The sequence below is a fragment of the Amia ocellicauda genome, chromosome 21, assembly GCF_036373705.1.
Source record: "Amia ocellicauda isolate fAmiCal2 chromosome 21, fAmiCal2.hap1, whole genome shotgun sequence".
Taxonomy (NCBI): Eukaryota; Metazoa; Chordata; class Actinopteri; order Amiiformes; family Amiidae; genus Amia; species Amia ocellicauda.
The window spans coordinates 13,735,328-13,752,406 of record NC_089870.1 but is presented as its reverse complement, the minus strand read 5'-3'; the positions used below and the strand labels follow the sequence as shown (position 1 = coordinate 13,752,406).

Here is a 17,079-nt window from a genome sequence, read left to right as displayed (position 1 = left end):
GTAAAGTACCTTGTTCAAGAGTACAGCAGATATATCCCCCACCTGGGGACTAAGCTCACAACCCTCTACTCCAGCGTCCAGAGCCCTAACCACTACTCCACACTGTTACCTTCTAATAGTACATATTTATTTACTACTGTGCTAAAAAAACTGAATCCTAAAAAAATGTACATAACAGTGACAGGAACAATTCTTTGTAACTGTAATAGTTAATATGAATTTGTTTGTAAAATTTTGGAAATAGTTACATTACTACTATTGTAGTGGGATCAGGGCCGGCAGTTAATATTTACAGCTCTGGAAAAAATTTAAAGACCACTCCAAGTTCAGAAATCAATTCAGAAACTTTTTTCCAGAGCTGTATATGTATATAATGATGGTTATATAGATAGATTTATAGATAGATAGATCTTATAATAATATATAATAGTATCTAACATATCATAGTTTTTAAATCCTAACTTGGATCGCCCTTATCAGCTTTTATTGGACATTACAATGCTGTGACTTTGTTATCAGTGCTGGATTTGTGTCTTTCTGTCATATGTCCAAAAAATCTCTCTCGTAGGTAACAAATCAGGTCAAGGTGTAAGCATGAACTCTTGGCAGCAGTATTGTTACAATAGCCCATGTTATCAGTCAAGCTTAACCCAGTAGTGTGAGATCTGGGACTTCCAACAGTAAAGTGTGTTTGGCTAGTCAGAGGATATACCCCAGGCATTAATACCTCAGATATTCCAATAGCAGGAGGCTAGGATTTGTCACTAGTGTTTATCTACTGCAGTGAAACATTGACAGCATTACATCTAACTGTGTGACACTTCCTGGGTTAAAGAGATTAAACTAAAATAACATGTGAAACAGACTCCTTCAGCACTGGTGTTATCTTGCTCTTTGTATTAATCTGTGAAATCCTACTTTCCTGGTTTAGGCTACTAGAATTGTGGAATATGTAGTTTATGCAAACAACAAACATGATGAAATGACAATGTGTAGTGTATGCCAACTGGAAGCAAACTAGTGTAGTTTACTTGTGCTACTGTGTTGTACTTATAAACAAGTCATATATATATATATTAATTTGTCTGCTTTAAGGATAAAAAGTATTGCCATTGTTCTCCTATGAACAGGTCGTTCCTTGTTAAATTTGGTGTGGTGACACAGCCTTTTTTATGAATAACCTAGTGTGATTAAATATCAGACTGATGTGGTATGAACTGTACCATCCTGTGTGCCATTGCATTAAATGCTACATCTTTAGTCTCTAAGTACATGGGTCTAACTGACCTGTATCAAGTCCAACTAAATTGACCCACCCCTGCTGTATAAATTAATGTTCTGAGACTATGGCTGGGATTAAAAATTGAAAACTGTACTTATCATTCTGAGTGAGATGCTACTTTCTTCTAATCACAAATGTAACTGCCATGATATACAGGTTTGTACCAGCAGGTTCTCAAGGTTTTGATTTAATCCGTCCTAAGTCAACATCACACACTCACAACTGAATGTAAGACGATTAGATCTAATTCAAATTCCAAACACAATAATGAGTGGGAAAGCGACTTGCACTATATTTGGAACAAGCTAATCCGACTAAGTGACTGTAAGGTACAAGCTGAAACACGTATGTTGACAGTGATATAACTACATCCATCCCGGCCCTGACTGGAGAAGACTACCCTACGTGTCCTCTTTTTTTTTCTCAATGGTTGTGCAGACAGCATTAAAGCGTCAGCGCGCTTGCGCAGACACGGAAGCAGCAGCCAATGGCTACAAAGGGAGGTCTGCCGGCGGGGGCGTTGTCTTCATCGCAACGTCCTGATTGGGCAGCCGATTCCTCTAAAATAGGATATATATACCTCCTTTGAATAAACCCCTGCCTCACGGTACAGAAATAGAAAGAGCTAGAAGGTTGCCGGTGCTTCATTTTTACCCGACTCTCAAGAGGGAAATCGGACAAAATATACAACACAAAACCATCTAGACAGAGACGTTTGCTGCCTCTTTTGAGACAGACTGTACATTAAATCCCAATTGCCTGGAAATCCCACCGCCAAGTGCATGAATTGTGACGCAGAAAGAATTAAGTTGTAAAGCACACTGGGAAGAAAGCATCACGCGTTGCAGCAGCCTGTGCACAGAGACAGAAAAGGGCTGCTTTGTTGAGGACTGCGAGACGAGAAGACCCTGAGGTTGTAGAAGGGAATGGCATTGGACTTTGTGGCAGGATGTCTGGGAGGTGAGTTTGTCTTTTACATCAGTTTCAATTCATAAATGCCGACTTTGTGAGCTGTATGCTCAGCGGATTACTCATTGAGATGAGGAAATGAGGTGGATTGGTCGGACAGGGAGAGCACTTGCCACGTTTTGAACACTTGCATTATTTTGTATGCCTTATTCGCATGACTAAGAATGCGTTCTGTGAAGATATGTATTCACGGGGGAGGGTGGGATTAACGAAGTTGATCTGAGAACAAATAAAAGTTCTGCATCATTTCCATTTTCGATCAACGCAATGATGTAGTTGAATCATGAGGTCTCGGGTGTCAGACACGGATTTGTGTACGATTGCGTAATCGCCAGACGCCGATTTCGTTTTGCAGTAAGTGGCGAATAAGCTACATTATACATCAGTTTTGAAAGGTTTACTAGCAGAGCCTGTTCAAAAAGTGCGATACCATAAAAAGCTAGACATCCATCCTAAAATCACTAACTGCTAATCGATTTTTCCAATCGAGAGCGTTACATTGATATGAAATGAAGTGGACGTTCCAGCACAGCAACATGTACAACTTATTTTACTCTGTTATAACCTCTAAAGCCAGCTAAGTGTTTACTAGCTTCAAGACGCTATAAAAAGAAACAACGCAGCTGCAACTGCAACTATCGATTACATAACCAAGAATTTACATTTTAATGTTTTCCCTTTGGACATATCCATACCACACACAATGTATCGCAGAAAATGTAAAAGTAAATGTCTGTAATAGGTCTACAGATGGCATTTATATTGGCAATTTTTAATGTTTTCGATTTTAGTCACAATTAAAAAATACTTGATGATCTGAACTTGAAATAACTCGTAGAATCTATCTCATTATGCATTCAGCGTTCCATTTGTGTTTTCGATTAATCGGCTGGTTACCGATTTCTGTCCAAACATCGTCTAGTGGTGAAAGAGCTCTATACCCATTAGTTCAATACGTCTTGATTATGCGTTTCAAACAAATTAAATTTTAAAAGATGATCTTGTATAGCTGCTTTTTATTTACAGTAATGCGTTCAACGTTCTTACAGATGCCTCTCAAACCTGTCAATAAAACATAAATGTAATATTAAGGATTATCTGCATTTTTCTACGGGTTGTGAAAATTGTACTTTTTTTTTTTAATATCTGTTACAATTGTATAACCAACACTTCAGATTGTCTGTTACTGCATACTTCTACTATATTGAGACAGCACTGTAAATAACGGTTGTGTGTTCCATTACTATATATATATATATACTCAAAAGTTCCCAGTATGGGATGGGATAAAAGTTTTATTCAAGTTATTTCAGCGTGTTAGTCATTTTAAATATTTTTATCAATGCTCTCTGGAGTAGTCGGGGCCATTTGACAAAAACAAATCTGAGAATGTTCTAGTACAATGCAATGGGCTAACTTCTCCGGAGGAGGTCAAAATTCCCATTAATTATACACCACAGGGTAACTGATCAAGTGCTCAGTTAACCGCATGGAAAATTTTAGTACAGGTTGGCTGTGGCAATGTGATCTGCATGATTCCTCCCCGAGGTGCAACTTTATCTGGGAACCCTTGCAGATGAGGGATTTTCATTTTCTGACATGATTACCTGTAGTGTTGTGTGAACAGATACTGTCCTATCAAATCAAGGTTAACTGGTTCAAATGATATGGTATGTCTAAGGAAGGGTAATCTGTACAGGCCATAAGAAAATCCTTGTATTTGGACAACTTGGATATAGGCCTATGTATCCATTCTTAACTGCACAGAGCAGAGACCTCCATGATAATTTGGACACCGGAGAATGACATCCATATGTTGGCACTAAATGGTGGCATCACTTTAGTTTATAGAGTAGTTGGAAAAATCTTTATAGTAATGGATCACACAACCGAGATTTGGCATAATTCCAAAGGATTTTTTTCTCACTGCAATGGATAATGGGAAGGATAGTCCAGCTCTGCTATTGCATGAAGGTTTTCAGATACCTGGTTAGAGGCCTTGGAGTAACAAGTCTTTGAGACTTGGGCTGCGTTTGTGGGCCTTTTTGAGGTGTAAAATTGCATTGTTTCAGACTGTATTGCGTAGATGTCATACTACAATGTTTTTTTGAAGGGATAGTGTACCTTTATTTGAATATATGCTATTCAAAATAAGTATCTGTGCATATGTAATGCAAATGTGTGGCAGGAGAAGAAATATTTGAATTTAGGCATATTATTCAAAACCTATGCCTGAATTCTCAGTCCCACAAGGTGTGGTTTTAACAGCTGTTATTTTGTTTTCCATTAAACACAGCAGAGCAGGTAATGAAGATTCTGTGAGAAGTGGTTTCAATTAGTAGTTACTCCTGCTGAGGATCTGCGGTGAGAACTAACAAGCTTAAAAAAAATTTAATGGAATAAAATTCCTTTTGTGATTTTGTATGCCACTTGGAACAGAGACCATAGAGGTAGAAAACTTGAACCATGCCTTTGGTTTTCATTGTAGCTTTTTTGAGACATTTTTAATTAAAATGTTCTTGTCCCAAGGTTTGTTTGCACCTGTTACAGTATTCATCTTTGGTATGTCACCCGTCACTCAAAGCTCTGTTGTAAGTATTTTGATACTGTTGACTACCTGGAAAAAGTCGGTACATTCTCTATAGTAAAAGGATCACACAATAAACACTGCCTCATGGAAGCAGCAATGAGAATAGCTCTTTCCAAAAAAGGGAAAGGTATGTACACACCCCCAGGTTAACCAATGGCAGTTACTTTGCAAATGTGATGCTGTCAGTGATTGCTCAGGATTCAGTTCATCTCTGATTTGCCAATTATACAGAGAGCTTTTTAAGAAATACCATGAAATGTACATGCATTCCACCAGTAAGCAATATTTACAGAACACCTTTTTTTGGCAAGGCCTAATCACTGATAAAGCAGGGATGCATTACGTAAGGTTTTGTAGTCCTAATGGGCTCTTGGGATGTTTAATTTAAAAACCTGAAATGCTTAATTGTTACAAGTTAAAGCTTGTAATTAAGATGACTGGGGTGTTTACCTTATTGGGGTTATGGAAAGCATATACAATTATCAGAACAGTAATGGATTGAATGCAGGCAAGAGAACCTTAAATATGGATTTGAAAAGTGAATGATTCTCTCCAGTATTAATCCCATAGTGCTGGTGCAAAGTTAAAGGAATACCCCTCACATGTCTCATAAGTAGAGGAATTTAAAAACTTCAGGATTTCCCTTTTTATGAAAGGGTTTTGCTTTTGAAACCTATTGGTTTCAGTATGGCTTCTTTCCATTGTGATATTGTAAGGGGTAGGCCCTGTCTGCTAGAGATTAAACTTGTGGTTATCACAAATGCATCTGTCTGAAGGTGGGTAGAATTAGCTATATTTGTAGATTTCAGGTTAAACCAGTTACTAATCAGGTAAGCTATTTAGTTTGAACCATTAGCTCAAAATAGTGGACCATTTAATAATAAATCGGGTGAATTTCCAAATGTTTCTCCTTTTAATAGAATTTTTAAATGGCTTAAAAAAATTACTGTGGTATTTTAAGGTTGCTTTGACCTTGTTGTGGAACTGAATGCAGTTATCGCATGACTGGGTATTGCATAGGAGCCCCAGCTGAACAAATAATATGCAATAGTAGAGACCTGTACCTCCCTCTTGTACAAATAAAAACTGTCCCCAAAGACCTCTTTCCTGGTTTGGTAAGTATTGCACACTAAAATTATGTCCCTGTTCTCGGTCTAAATACATCAAGGACATGAATGCCGAGTTTGTAAGCGAATGGGGCAGAGTGCAGCTAATCCCTCAGTTGGTCCCACCTCTGAAAATGAAGCGTTTGGTTTATTTCAGGGGTTGAGGGTGGTGTCTGTCTGTGATTGGCCTTCGTGATCGAGCCCCCTTTATGCACACAACCTCAGAAAGGATTATGTTCATGGTCTAAGGAGGCAGTGTCACTAGGGGAGAATACATTTGGAAAGGGGCCCTGCTTTATTCACTTGCAGGGTTTGCATTTCACTTAATGTCAGGGTTGCACTACGGAGAACTAGAAAAGCAGTAACGAACACATTACATAAGAGGTTTATAAACTCTGAGGCTGTTCTCACTGGGAACACAGATCCTTTAAGAGCTATTCAAGTTTGCTATTGGACAGTGTGTTTATCTAACTGTTCAATATGTACTGTAAATCATGCGTTTTAAAGGTAAGAGTGCTTCCCATGCTATTCTCTTCAGTCCTATGTAGTCTTGCCAGATATTTGATTGTGGGACTGGAACCCAGTTTCAGTGTGAGTGGAGGAGGGAACAAATTGGTTCTGCAATACCTCAATTATGCTGCCTCGATACAATACCCAGCATAATGTGGTATTTGGGATCATATGTCGGTTACATTTTAGATATCTGCCAAATGTTTTATTGGCAATGTGTCAATGTGTGTATGAAACTTACTGGTGATACAGCAATATGGAATATGAGTGTTAAAGGAGGACAAAAAGGGCAAATGTAATCAAAAGGTCATTGCTACTGACTTATAAACAATAATAAAATGCAAAACTGAGACACTTTCATCTTGTATATTAAAATCTGACAATGGGGAGCAGTATTACTTCTGTTCTTTCGCCTCCTGTGACGTCTTGTAAACGTGTCTGGTCCTGTGACGAAAACTACAGCGAGATAAGATGCTGCAAATGTAACATTCCCTTCTGCCCACCTAGGCACAGAACCCTTTCAGCCATGCGCTTCCATAAATACAACTTATTTGGATTAAATTATTAATTATATACTCCACACTAGCATGTTAAAGGTAACGCTAGATTGTAGTTAAACTTGTTGAGCAGGACAGTCATTGTTTGGGGCCCGACAAATTCTTTGCAATTCTAATTAGTCTCTTCTGTTTCAGGTGCTGCTGGTGTCTTAGTAGGACACCCTTTTGACACTGTCAAGGTGGGTTCAAAAACTTAAAGCTTCTTTGGAAGGAATTTAGATGTGTAGTATTTAGTAGGATTCAGATTTATAATTTCTGAAAGGTGTAAAAGCTGTAATTTTCCACTCTCATTAGGTCATTAAATATTTTTGGTTTTGTTCCATTTAATAGTATGGCTTAAACCAAAAACTGAGTGCTTCATACCGAGTTATATGGTTAGGAAAGTAGCTTAATTTAAGATCTCAAAATATGAATAAGCTAAAAGAAACTGACCCCCCTGGGCTATCTTTTCCCAACACTGGATACAGCTAAAGTAGATCGATGCAATTGGGGATTGATAAACCTGCCTCCGGAGATTGTGCTGTGATTCTCAAAAGGAGAGCAATAGTTTGTACAGCTAGGTTGCACAGTGATTTTTTTACTTGATGTAATTTCTGTGCAGTTTTGGTTGAGCATCTCGCACATAAAGATCCCAGATTTTTTTGTGTATTCTGTCTGATTTAAAATGAAGATCTTGGAACAATTATGTAATGCAGTTTGTAATGCATGCCGAAGCTTATTAGCTATGGCACTTTACTGAGCTTATATATAGTTCAATGCATGTATTTTAACACAATTTCCAGTTAAATTATGTATGTGTAATGTAGCTGCTTAGATTATAACAGCATGCCAAAGGTGTATTATTTCATGTGCTCAACAGCATTCCAGTAGGTTAGGAGCAACCTCAAATTGGCTTGTGTTTCAGCCAAAATAATTAGCTTGAAGGTCTTCTAACACCCTACCCCCAGCCTCCTGAAAATAACTTTCCAACTAACATTGAAGCTGCAGTACGTGTCTACTGTAGACAGACGCTAAAATCTGTTGACTCAATGCAGGAGCGATACTTTTGTCTTTCTCTAACGTTTTAGGGTCCTGTATTTTTGAATGTTATGTTTTGTTAACTCCAGGACTCCATTGTATACAAGATGTCCCACCAGACTTTCCGGTAAAGATGAATTAATTTTAAATAAAAGCGTCTTTTTTTTTTTTTAATTTATTTTTTAATTCTTCATATTAACATGAGGCAAGATGGCATTATGGGAAAAAGAGAAAAATGTGGCGAATTTGTCATATCTGTGGGTTAGAATGCCGAATTTATAGATTTTCCTAAGAGGTCCAGCTGTTATGTTATGGCAGTGATGTTGAAGGCATGAGGACAGTTTTTCCAGAATCCCTCAAGACATTTTTGTGGTGTTGCTGGTTACTGGTTACTTTGAGGAGTTTCTTTCCCTGCTTTTGTCCCTCAGTCTGGAGATTGTGCATAGAAGATTAAATGAGCGCACAGAAACCTTTTGATGTTTATAAATGAGAAGATATATTTGCTAAGCGTTTGCATTAATTTTTAAAATTGTTCTCTGATATGCAGCTGATGTTACAGTGCTAAGAGATGAGATTCTGCCTTCAAGATCCCACGATTACCAAGTTTATCAATATTGGAGTGCTACATTACAGTTGCAGTATCATTTAGATTTACCTTCCAGACTTGGACAAAGTCCTGAAGAATAAATCTATAAAATTATTTGACATATTATCTTTTTGTTTCAGCAGCTCTAGCTGCATGCTCTACAAAAGCACACGGAAGCTAAATATTTAATGTTTTTGTTTTGAATAATTCAATACAAATAAGGAAATATTCTGGTAGCAAGTACCATTCTAACCATATGGCATGGCCAAATTAAATGGAAAAAGTCTACCTTTTTCCGCATTCTGGATGGGAACATCCTCAAGAGCATGGATGCTGGGGTCAGCACAATCTCCAGACTGAGGCTGGAGGCTGGAGAACACTTTAGCATACCACTGTAGCATCAAGAAAAAAATTATTTACAAAAGTGCAGGGATTAGTTACAGTAGTATCAGAGTAGAAACTGAAATGCGATCAGTTTTATTGCTGACCTGCTGATACAATGTAATGTTTTTTATTTTATTTTTTACTTGGTTATTTTTATTTTTTATTTTTTTGCTTTTAACTGCCTTTATCTCTGAGCCAGGGGCTGTCTTCATTAACAGCAAAAGTGTTACTTTGTTGTAGATGAGGGATAAACCTCTTCCCGGGAGTGTAACCTAGTAAGTACAGTCAAGGTCAATCCTTCTGTTTCTCTCAGTCTTGATTATGTGGCAAAAAAAAAAAAACGGCAAAGTTCCCCAAAATGGTTTAAACCCATACATTTATTGATATTTCAGTTGAATATTTAATATTACATGTTAAATTCCATCTTCATTCACTTCATTTAATGACCTAGATTGACTTTTTTTTTTCTTTTCTTTAAGTTTCTCAGACATCATAGTTCCTGTCCTTGTGACAAACAGTTGTTAATTGTGGAAAGGTGCTGACCATGGCTGCTGCTTCATTCTAACACGGGGGTTTTTATTTTGCAGGTCAGACTCCAAGTTCAAAATGTTGACAGGCCTCTGTATCGGGGGACTTTTCACTGCTTCCAGTCAATTGCAAGGCAAGAGTCTGTAAGTATCCCCGCTCCACCCTTCTCTGTAATTAACAATACTCTATACACTGAGTTGCATATCCTCAAAGCCCCAATACTACCTTTATCCTGTTAATGGTTCTAGATTCTAGGTTCTCGTGGTGTAATGACGCCATGATTTATGGAAAGGACCATACATTTAGTTTCCTCTCAACCTCCTCATTGGGTATAATTTGCCCTTTTACTCAATACAAATTCTCCCTCTGTTTAATCGGGACCTTGTAGGGCCAGGACATTGGAATCTGAGGCTTTATAACCAACCACACCATACTGAGGAAGTTACAAACCCGGGAGGTCATTAAAATGTTACAAAGAAGGGCAGAGGTGGGGGTGGGTGCTGTGGTGTGGTAGCCGGATTATCAGGAGGAAAGTTCACCATTGCTTCTCTCCACAAACTGAGGAGAAACTTGAAAGAACGTGTGGCTTTGATGTAGAAGTAGGTTGTTTCCACTTCAGAATATCAGAGGTATGGTTGTCTCCACAGGCAGCACAAAACAAGCAGCCCATCAAATGTTATCTCCAGTATGCTCATGGTATAATGGTTGTTCCTATTTTCCCCAGTTAAAATGTTCTCCTTGTAAGCTTTTTGAGGTGAAATGTATCTGATATTGGTTCATATTCTCATCTTCCTTTGACATGAGCCACAGACTTTCATTCAGCTGTGCTCAAACCTCAAAGGATTTGTGTGACGCATTGTACAGTAAGACAAAACTATCTTGATAGAAATACTGTCCTGTAAATGTGACTCAAATACTGTGAAATTCACATGCGACTAATTTCCTGATATGCAGATTGCCAGGAAACCTGCTTAAAAAGGTTGTGGTTTTTGAACTTATTGAGGAAAAATAAAAGCCAAAAACAAAGCCTTGCATAGTTATTTCACACTCTGCAGAATTTAAAATTAAATGGAAATTAAAAGCATCTAGATTGGTTTGAAGTTTTACTTGCACTTGTAATAATGCTTCATGCTGTAGTTAGTTAAATCTGGTCTATTTATGAGAAACCATGAAAGATGTGACAGTAGCAGCATTGTCAGCTGAGCTGCCAGTGTTATTGAGCAGTGACCTTGTGATTGTGGATTCTTTGAAGACTGGGTGTCTTGCTGAGTCAAATCTGTGATGTTTTTTCCAAAGCTGCCTACTGTCCAAGGAATGTATGTATGCGTTTGTCTTGCACCTCCATGCACTGTTCTTTCATCTAAACAAATACAAATAAATGTTAAGCCCCCAAGACAACCCGCTTGGAGTTTAACCATATTAAAATAAAATGCTTTAATTGGAGACTTTTTGAGCTGAGATTTTGTTTGTTTGCAGAATACTAAAATCTGATCAGTGGCCTCTGTGGCTTCAGTCTTTGGACTATATTGTATTTCTCTTGAAAATACTTGATTAATACAATTTCCCTCAATAACCTCCTGCCCGTCTCACTGCAGATGTTCGGACTCTACAAAGGCATTGGCTCCCCCATGATGGGCTTGACCTTCATCAATGCCATAGTATTTGGCGTGCAGGGGAATGCCATGCGGCTGTTGGGCCGGGACACCCCGATGAACCAGTTTCTGGCAGGTTCGGCCGCAGGGGCCATCCAGTGTGTCATCTGCTGCCCCATGGAACTGGCCAAGACGCGCATGCAGCTGCAGGGGACGGGAGAGAAGAAGTCAAAGCGGCGTCTGTACAAGAACTCCCTGGACTGCCTGGTGAGGATCTACAACAAGGAGGGGCTGCGAGGCATCAACCGGGGCATGCTGACCACCTTCGTCCGTGAAACCCCTGCTTTCGGCTTCTACTTCTTGACCTATGACTGCTTGACGCGCTATCTGGGCTGCGAGCCTGAAGACCCCTACATGATCCCCAAGCTGCTGTTCGCCGGTGGGATGTCGGGCATCGCCTCCTGGCTGTCTACTTACCCTGCCGACGTCATCAAGTCCCGCTTGCAGGCTGATGGGGTCGGAGGGGTCAACCAGTACAGTGGCATCCTAGACTGTGTACGGCAGAGCTGGAAGAAGGAGGGCTGGAGGGTGTTCACGCGGGGGCTCACCTCCACCCTGCTCCGTGCCTTCCCCGTCAATGCAGCCACGTTTGCTACCGTGACTCTGTTCCTGATCTACATGAGGGGCGAGGACGAGGGGCTGAAGGACTGTGAGCCGGTCCCTGCCCCACCTCCTGCCCCCGCCTCTGCACTGCAGCAGCAGCCATCGAGCTTGTGATCGTCGACGTTGGCTGCTCTGTTGTGCCCACTGAGGTGGACCCCTCCCATGAGCCCTTGCAGGCTGGCTGACTGAGAGAGCGCACATTCAATGGTTGGCTTTGCAGTGGAGTCTATTTTTATAAAGTGTAAATTTAGAGTTAAGCTATAAGGATGTAAATATAATCTTTTTTTTTTTTTTTTTTTTTTTTTTCCAACCTGTATAAAGCAACCATTTTATTAATGATTTTAAACTTTTGCTTTAGTTTTTTTTTTTTTTGCCTTATTTGGAATATAAACTAATTGTTGTAAAAAGTGCAAAACCAGCCCGAGTTATGCAGGTGTGCCCGTAACATTCTCCAGTTATTGAACTCCGTCCTTGTTGTTTTTTGCTGGTGAAAAGTTCAGTGTTCAGTATAATATAAGTTTTATTCATGACACGTGAATGTTATGGGGAAGCTAGGAAAGGACAATATGGATAGCATAACTGAAGATTAGGCCATCAGTTGCAGTTACTCCCGTAACATAACTTGGATTGTTACGGTCACTGTGCTATATCTTAGAATTGTGTCCATCTGGAGAAGGATGGAAGATGTAAATACAAAGACTATTTTTATCCTTATTAATATTGAATAGGGAGTCTAGATTACTGTCAGACCTAGTGCATCATCAGTACATGTTAGAGACTAGTGAATGCAGAGGAGTAAATGATCCATTTGATGCATCCTCTTGTTCCAGTGCGTTCTGTCGTGTGAGGCTATGGTATTTATGGATTTCTTGTTTGTGCCCTAACCAAAGTATGGGTAAGGTTTGCTTTAAGCAAATTATCATACATGTGAAGGCGTAGTAAGTCTATTCAGATCTTTGAGATCTAGGAGGCTGTCTTACCTTCTCCTTCAACCACCCTCAGATTATTATACAGGATCTGTCCCTGTTCTGCGGCAGTCTGTGGCATTGAGCAGGCTCAATCGACTGCACTTTTGTTGTATTTTTTAAATCCCATGCATGTTCATTATATTGTAGCAATGCAGTAAGTGCATTGAAATCCTAATGCTAGGGTAATCGTGCACAATGCAGTTTGAAACTAGGCACTGAATTTGTGATGTTCGAGTAGACCGGGATTGCCCATCTCTGGCTCTGGACAGTGTGGTTACATAGTTGATCTGTAGAGAGGTTTCCCCATAATGCTGCATGTCATGTTAGTCTATCTTGCAGGAATTCCTCCTTTGACCACTATGTTTCCAGGGGCCTTCATTCCTGGAGGAGGTGGGGTCCTCAGTGTAATTGCTTGTAGGAGTGCTCTTATTGCTCTAGATTAGTGTGTGAATGTAACTTGGTTATTGAACGGCAAAGAAAATCTATTCCTCTCTAGAAAGATCAAATGTGATAGTGTGTGTGTGTGTATGTGTGTATATATATATATGTGTGTGTGTGTGTGTGTGTGTGTGTGTGTGTGTGTATGTATATGTATATGTATATATATATATATATATATATATATATATATATATATATATATATATATATATATATATATATATATATACACACACACACATTTAAATGGATACATTACTTGAATTCCACAGCAGACTACCATGTTATTTAAACCACTAAAGGAATGTGACTCTTCAAACCAATATAATATTGCCTTTTCTGAGTGTAGCACTACTTCAGTAAGGCAAGGGAGACTGCTGAAGAGGCCATGTGTGTACCCTGACAGTTTCAGTTGAGGATTACTAGTGAAGTGGCAGCAGGATGTTCACAAAAGGACTCTGACTTCTGGACAATATGCCTTTATACAATCTCCTACAAACAGATTACAGAATGGTGCTTTGAATAACTTTTCTGGATCGGTTTTATATATTATATATAGGTATATTGTAGGTTGTGAACCACCAACATCCATGCAACTTCTATATTTTGATTAATGTTTTTCCTTCTGAAATCTTGCTCTTAAATTTAAATTGTACTGACTAGTCAATACAGTGCAGTTCTAGTAATATTTATTTTTAATATAGTGTGTGGTGGTTTAAAAGGTCTTCTAATCTCATATTTCTGGTTTAGCTGCAGTGTACGTAGAGAGAACTGGTTTGTTGCAAAGTATAAAAGCATTCAACTAAGGTTTACCATTGCATTAATAAATGCAAAGCCTTCCAATTTCATGTATTCCTCCATATCTCTTTGCATTTGCTTTTTTTCATGGGAACAGAAACTTAAATTTGACCCAGACAATCAATCAAAAGTTGTATTTTTTTATAACAGCACTGTGGCATCAGATCAATTCAGGTAGCCATTCTCTGAGGATTGGTGAAGTTGATTTACAGTTGAATGAAGAGATCTGAACTGTACAAAGGTTAGGGATTTTATTTTATTTTTAAATTTTTTAAGCCCTGTGAAATTCACAGGTGCATTCAGCGGACCTTGTAATTGGTCTTATGGTGTGAACAGCAGTCAAGCAAGCCATTTCATCTAAGTGGGTCTGAAACACGTTCGTGTTTTTTCCATCTGTTTTTTTTGTGGGGTAACACAAAAATGACTATTATGACTGATGTTAAAGAAATAAAGAGGGAGGGGGGGGGGGGGAGATTGCATTTCAGTATCTTTTATGCTAACACCTGAAATAGTGCACTACCACACACCACAAAAGGCTTTTTTCCTTGTTAGTATTATACACAAAAGAATAGCACAAGTCTGATTGCCCTCATTATTGAGGGATAGTTTTGGTTTTTGGTTTTGATTATTGCTAGTAGCCAATATGACTTTCATAGTCTTTGTTGCAGATGTCTGAATGATGTCTGTTTTTGGATTGACACCCAGTTTATGGTCACTCACCTGTGAAGTTCATGGGGACTTGTATTTTAGGGTGTGTAATGGAAAAGCTGTAAAAACAGTAACTAGAATGTTTGTTTGTCAAAGGGAAGGGTCAAATGTATTAGTACTTCAGTTTTGAACTGTGAAATAAAGACTGGTCTCCGGCTACATGCTAGGAGGGCACAATTCTTTAAGAGATTTGAAATGGGTTTTAAAACTGCAATAATTCCACTGAAAGCAATGTGTTGAGGCCACTGATAGTTGTATGTCAGTTGATTATGCTTCATGAATGTTTTAAAGTCTGCAAGAATTACATGTTCAGCCATGTTTGACTCCCTTGTACCAAAGTATTGTATAAAACCTGGTTCAAAAGGGTTAAATAAACAAAATGGAAAAATGTTTAACTACTTTGCTCTCCTGCTTTCAATTTTGTAAAGGTGCTCAGTGTGTAATACTTGCGTGACAAGGGAAATGTATAACTTTTCTATGAACTGGAATAGACACTTATCTTGAGATGCCACACAACTGAGGATTTTGTAGGTCATCCATAGTAAGCAAAGATCCTGTCAATGTCTTCTGGGTAAGACCAGAACATGGTAAAGCAGATAAATAAATGCAAATTAAATAATGTTTCAGCACAACAGTGCCCTCTTTGGGTATTTTGGTTTTAAATAAAAGCTAAAGAAAAATACTAGTTCTAAATATCATTATAGGATATTAGTATGTACGTGTGTGTGTGTGTGTGTGTATATGTATGCTCATGATAAAGGAGAATAACAGATCACATTAATCAGACTTCACAGTACAATTGTAACATTTAAGCAATGTCAAATTCAAAATCATAATTTAAGAACTATTTAATCACTTGTGCAAAATTAACTAAATACTGGTGTTTCATGGCAGAAACTATGAATTAGAATTATTTTGAGGCGATTATCCCCAAAAAACATTGGAGGAATCCAGGCATTCCAGCATCTTGCAAGGATCACTTCTCACGTGAGGCAAGCCTTCATCCCCAGCCTGCAAAAACAAAAATCAGTTGAGTACTTTTCGATAAACTTCAGAGGTTGATCATTCACCGAGACTAAACCACTTTATTAAAGTAATATCTGAGTCAAGAGTCGGTGTATAAATTGACTGCCACTCCATTGATTTCTACGGAGCAGAAGTCCAATGTGTGTGCACTGCCTTTAAACTCATTTCTACCAACTGACATCTTTAGGTTTTTTGCTAGGCTGAATCTATATAATTGATAAATAACTATAGTTGAATCAATCTCCAGTTAAGATTCAAATGTATGTGAATATTCTGGGCTCCAACCATGTGTACAAACACACAGGTTACATACATACCTTAACTAATCACTTGTTATTTTGATTAGATATGAAGGATGATAACTATAACAATTGGAACCAGCAGCATCTACATGGTAGGACACTGCTATACAGAAATGCATAGCATCAAGTAGATTGCAGTTGATGAAGCATATTCAGTTGTATCCACTTTACATTAAACTACTATTATATACATTTTCCAGTTGCTTTTCAGTCTCCTTATGTCAGCTGCTCTGACTAAATGTTTGCCAAATAAGACAATGCTGGGTTGGGATAGGTCTACTAGCATACGTCTACTATTGTAATTTCGCACAACTGAATTATAATGTATCCTGCTCCCCCACCACCCCAAACCACGGTCTTAATCATTTGCACTGTAATTTTTTTAGTTTCCTGACATTTCACAACATAAAAGGTTTTGTTGAATGTGCAACTGGAAGGAGGCACCAGGCAAATCAATTTTTTTTTCAGACAACATAATAGTACAGTGCAGACAGGAAAACAAGAGAGGATTTGCCTTGGAAAGGAGCTGTGGTTATGTCTAGTTTGATTGACAGCACATCTGGGCTGAAAACTACACTCCACTATGTTCACACATGACCAACCAGGACAGGGAAATCTAATACTCTCAACATTTGGCTCAAACAATTTAGTTCATAAAAACAGATCCATAAAGCTGCTGCTTATCTCTGAGTGCATTTTTCTGCACAGGTAGAGTATAACATTCACACTTTGATATAGTTATTAATTGAAATATATACTCCTTACAAGGAGGTTGCCTGCTGCAGAATGCCTCTTAAATGGACAAAAGACTGATCTGACCTCATCTCTTTCCCCTCCATTCCAATCAAATCTAAGATCGATGACTGTCTTTCAACGTCAGTCTAAACCAGGTTCTCCTTTTCAATCAATCCATTTTTATTTTATATACTGCTCTTTCATGGGGAGCTTCATCTCAAAGCACTTTACAAAGTCAGGTAACAATAGGGCATAATAAGCATACAGTACAAGTGTAATACAGAAAGTACAACAAGTAATCAAGTTTCTATATAAAA

General features: G+C 38.5%; 1 protein-coding gene across 3 annotated transcripts; it reads left to right on the top strand.

Moving 5' to 3' along the window:
- The first annotated feature begins 1,874 nt into the window (after positions 1–1,874).
- On the top strand, positions 1,875–15,098 carry slc25a29l (solute carrier family 25 member 29-like). Of its 3 annotated transcripts, XM_066694205.1 has the most exons (6): positions 1,875–2,242; positions 7,150–7,193; positions 8,121–8,158; positions 9,242–9,276; positions 9,589–9,672; positions 11,125–15,098. In XM_066694205.1, exon 6 carries the CDS (start codon positions 11,125–11,127, stop codon positions 11,896–11,898), a length of 774 nt encoding a protein of 257 aa, XP_066550302.1. In that variant the 5' UTR covers positions 1,875–2,242; positions 7,150–7,193; positions 8,121–8,158; positions 9,242–9,276; positions 9,589–9,672; the 3' UTR covers positions 11,899–15,098. The 3 variants fall into 3 exon arrangements, with proteins under 3 accessions (XP_066550302.1, XP_066550301.1, XP_066550303.1); XM_066694204.1 differs by lacking the exons at positions 8,121–8,158; positions 9,242–9,276; XM_066694206.1 differs by lacking the exons at positions 1,875–2,242; positions 8,121–8,158.
- Positions 15,099–17,079: the final 1,981 nt, after the last annotated feature.

Excerpts from the sequence above, each read along its gene's own strand:
- slc25a29l (XM_066694204.1), top strand. The coding sequence starts at position 2,209 with ATGGCATTGGACTTTGTGGCAGGATGTCTGGGAG. Across the intron at positions 2,243-7,149 it reads TGTGGCAGGATGTCTGGGAG|GTGCTGCTGGTGTCTTAGTA; the intron begins GTGAGTTTGTCT and ends CTTCTGTTTCAG. Across the intron at positions 7,194-9,588 it reads ACCCTTTTGACACTGTCAAG|GTCAGACTCCAAGTTCAAAA; the intron begins GTGGGTTCAAAA and ends TTTATTTTGCAG.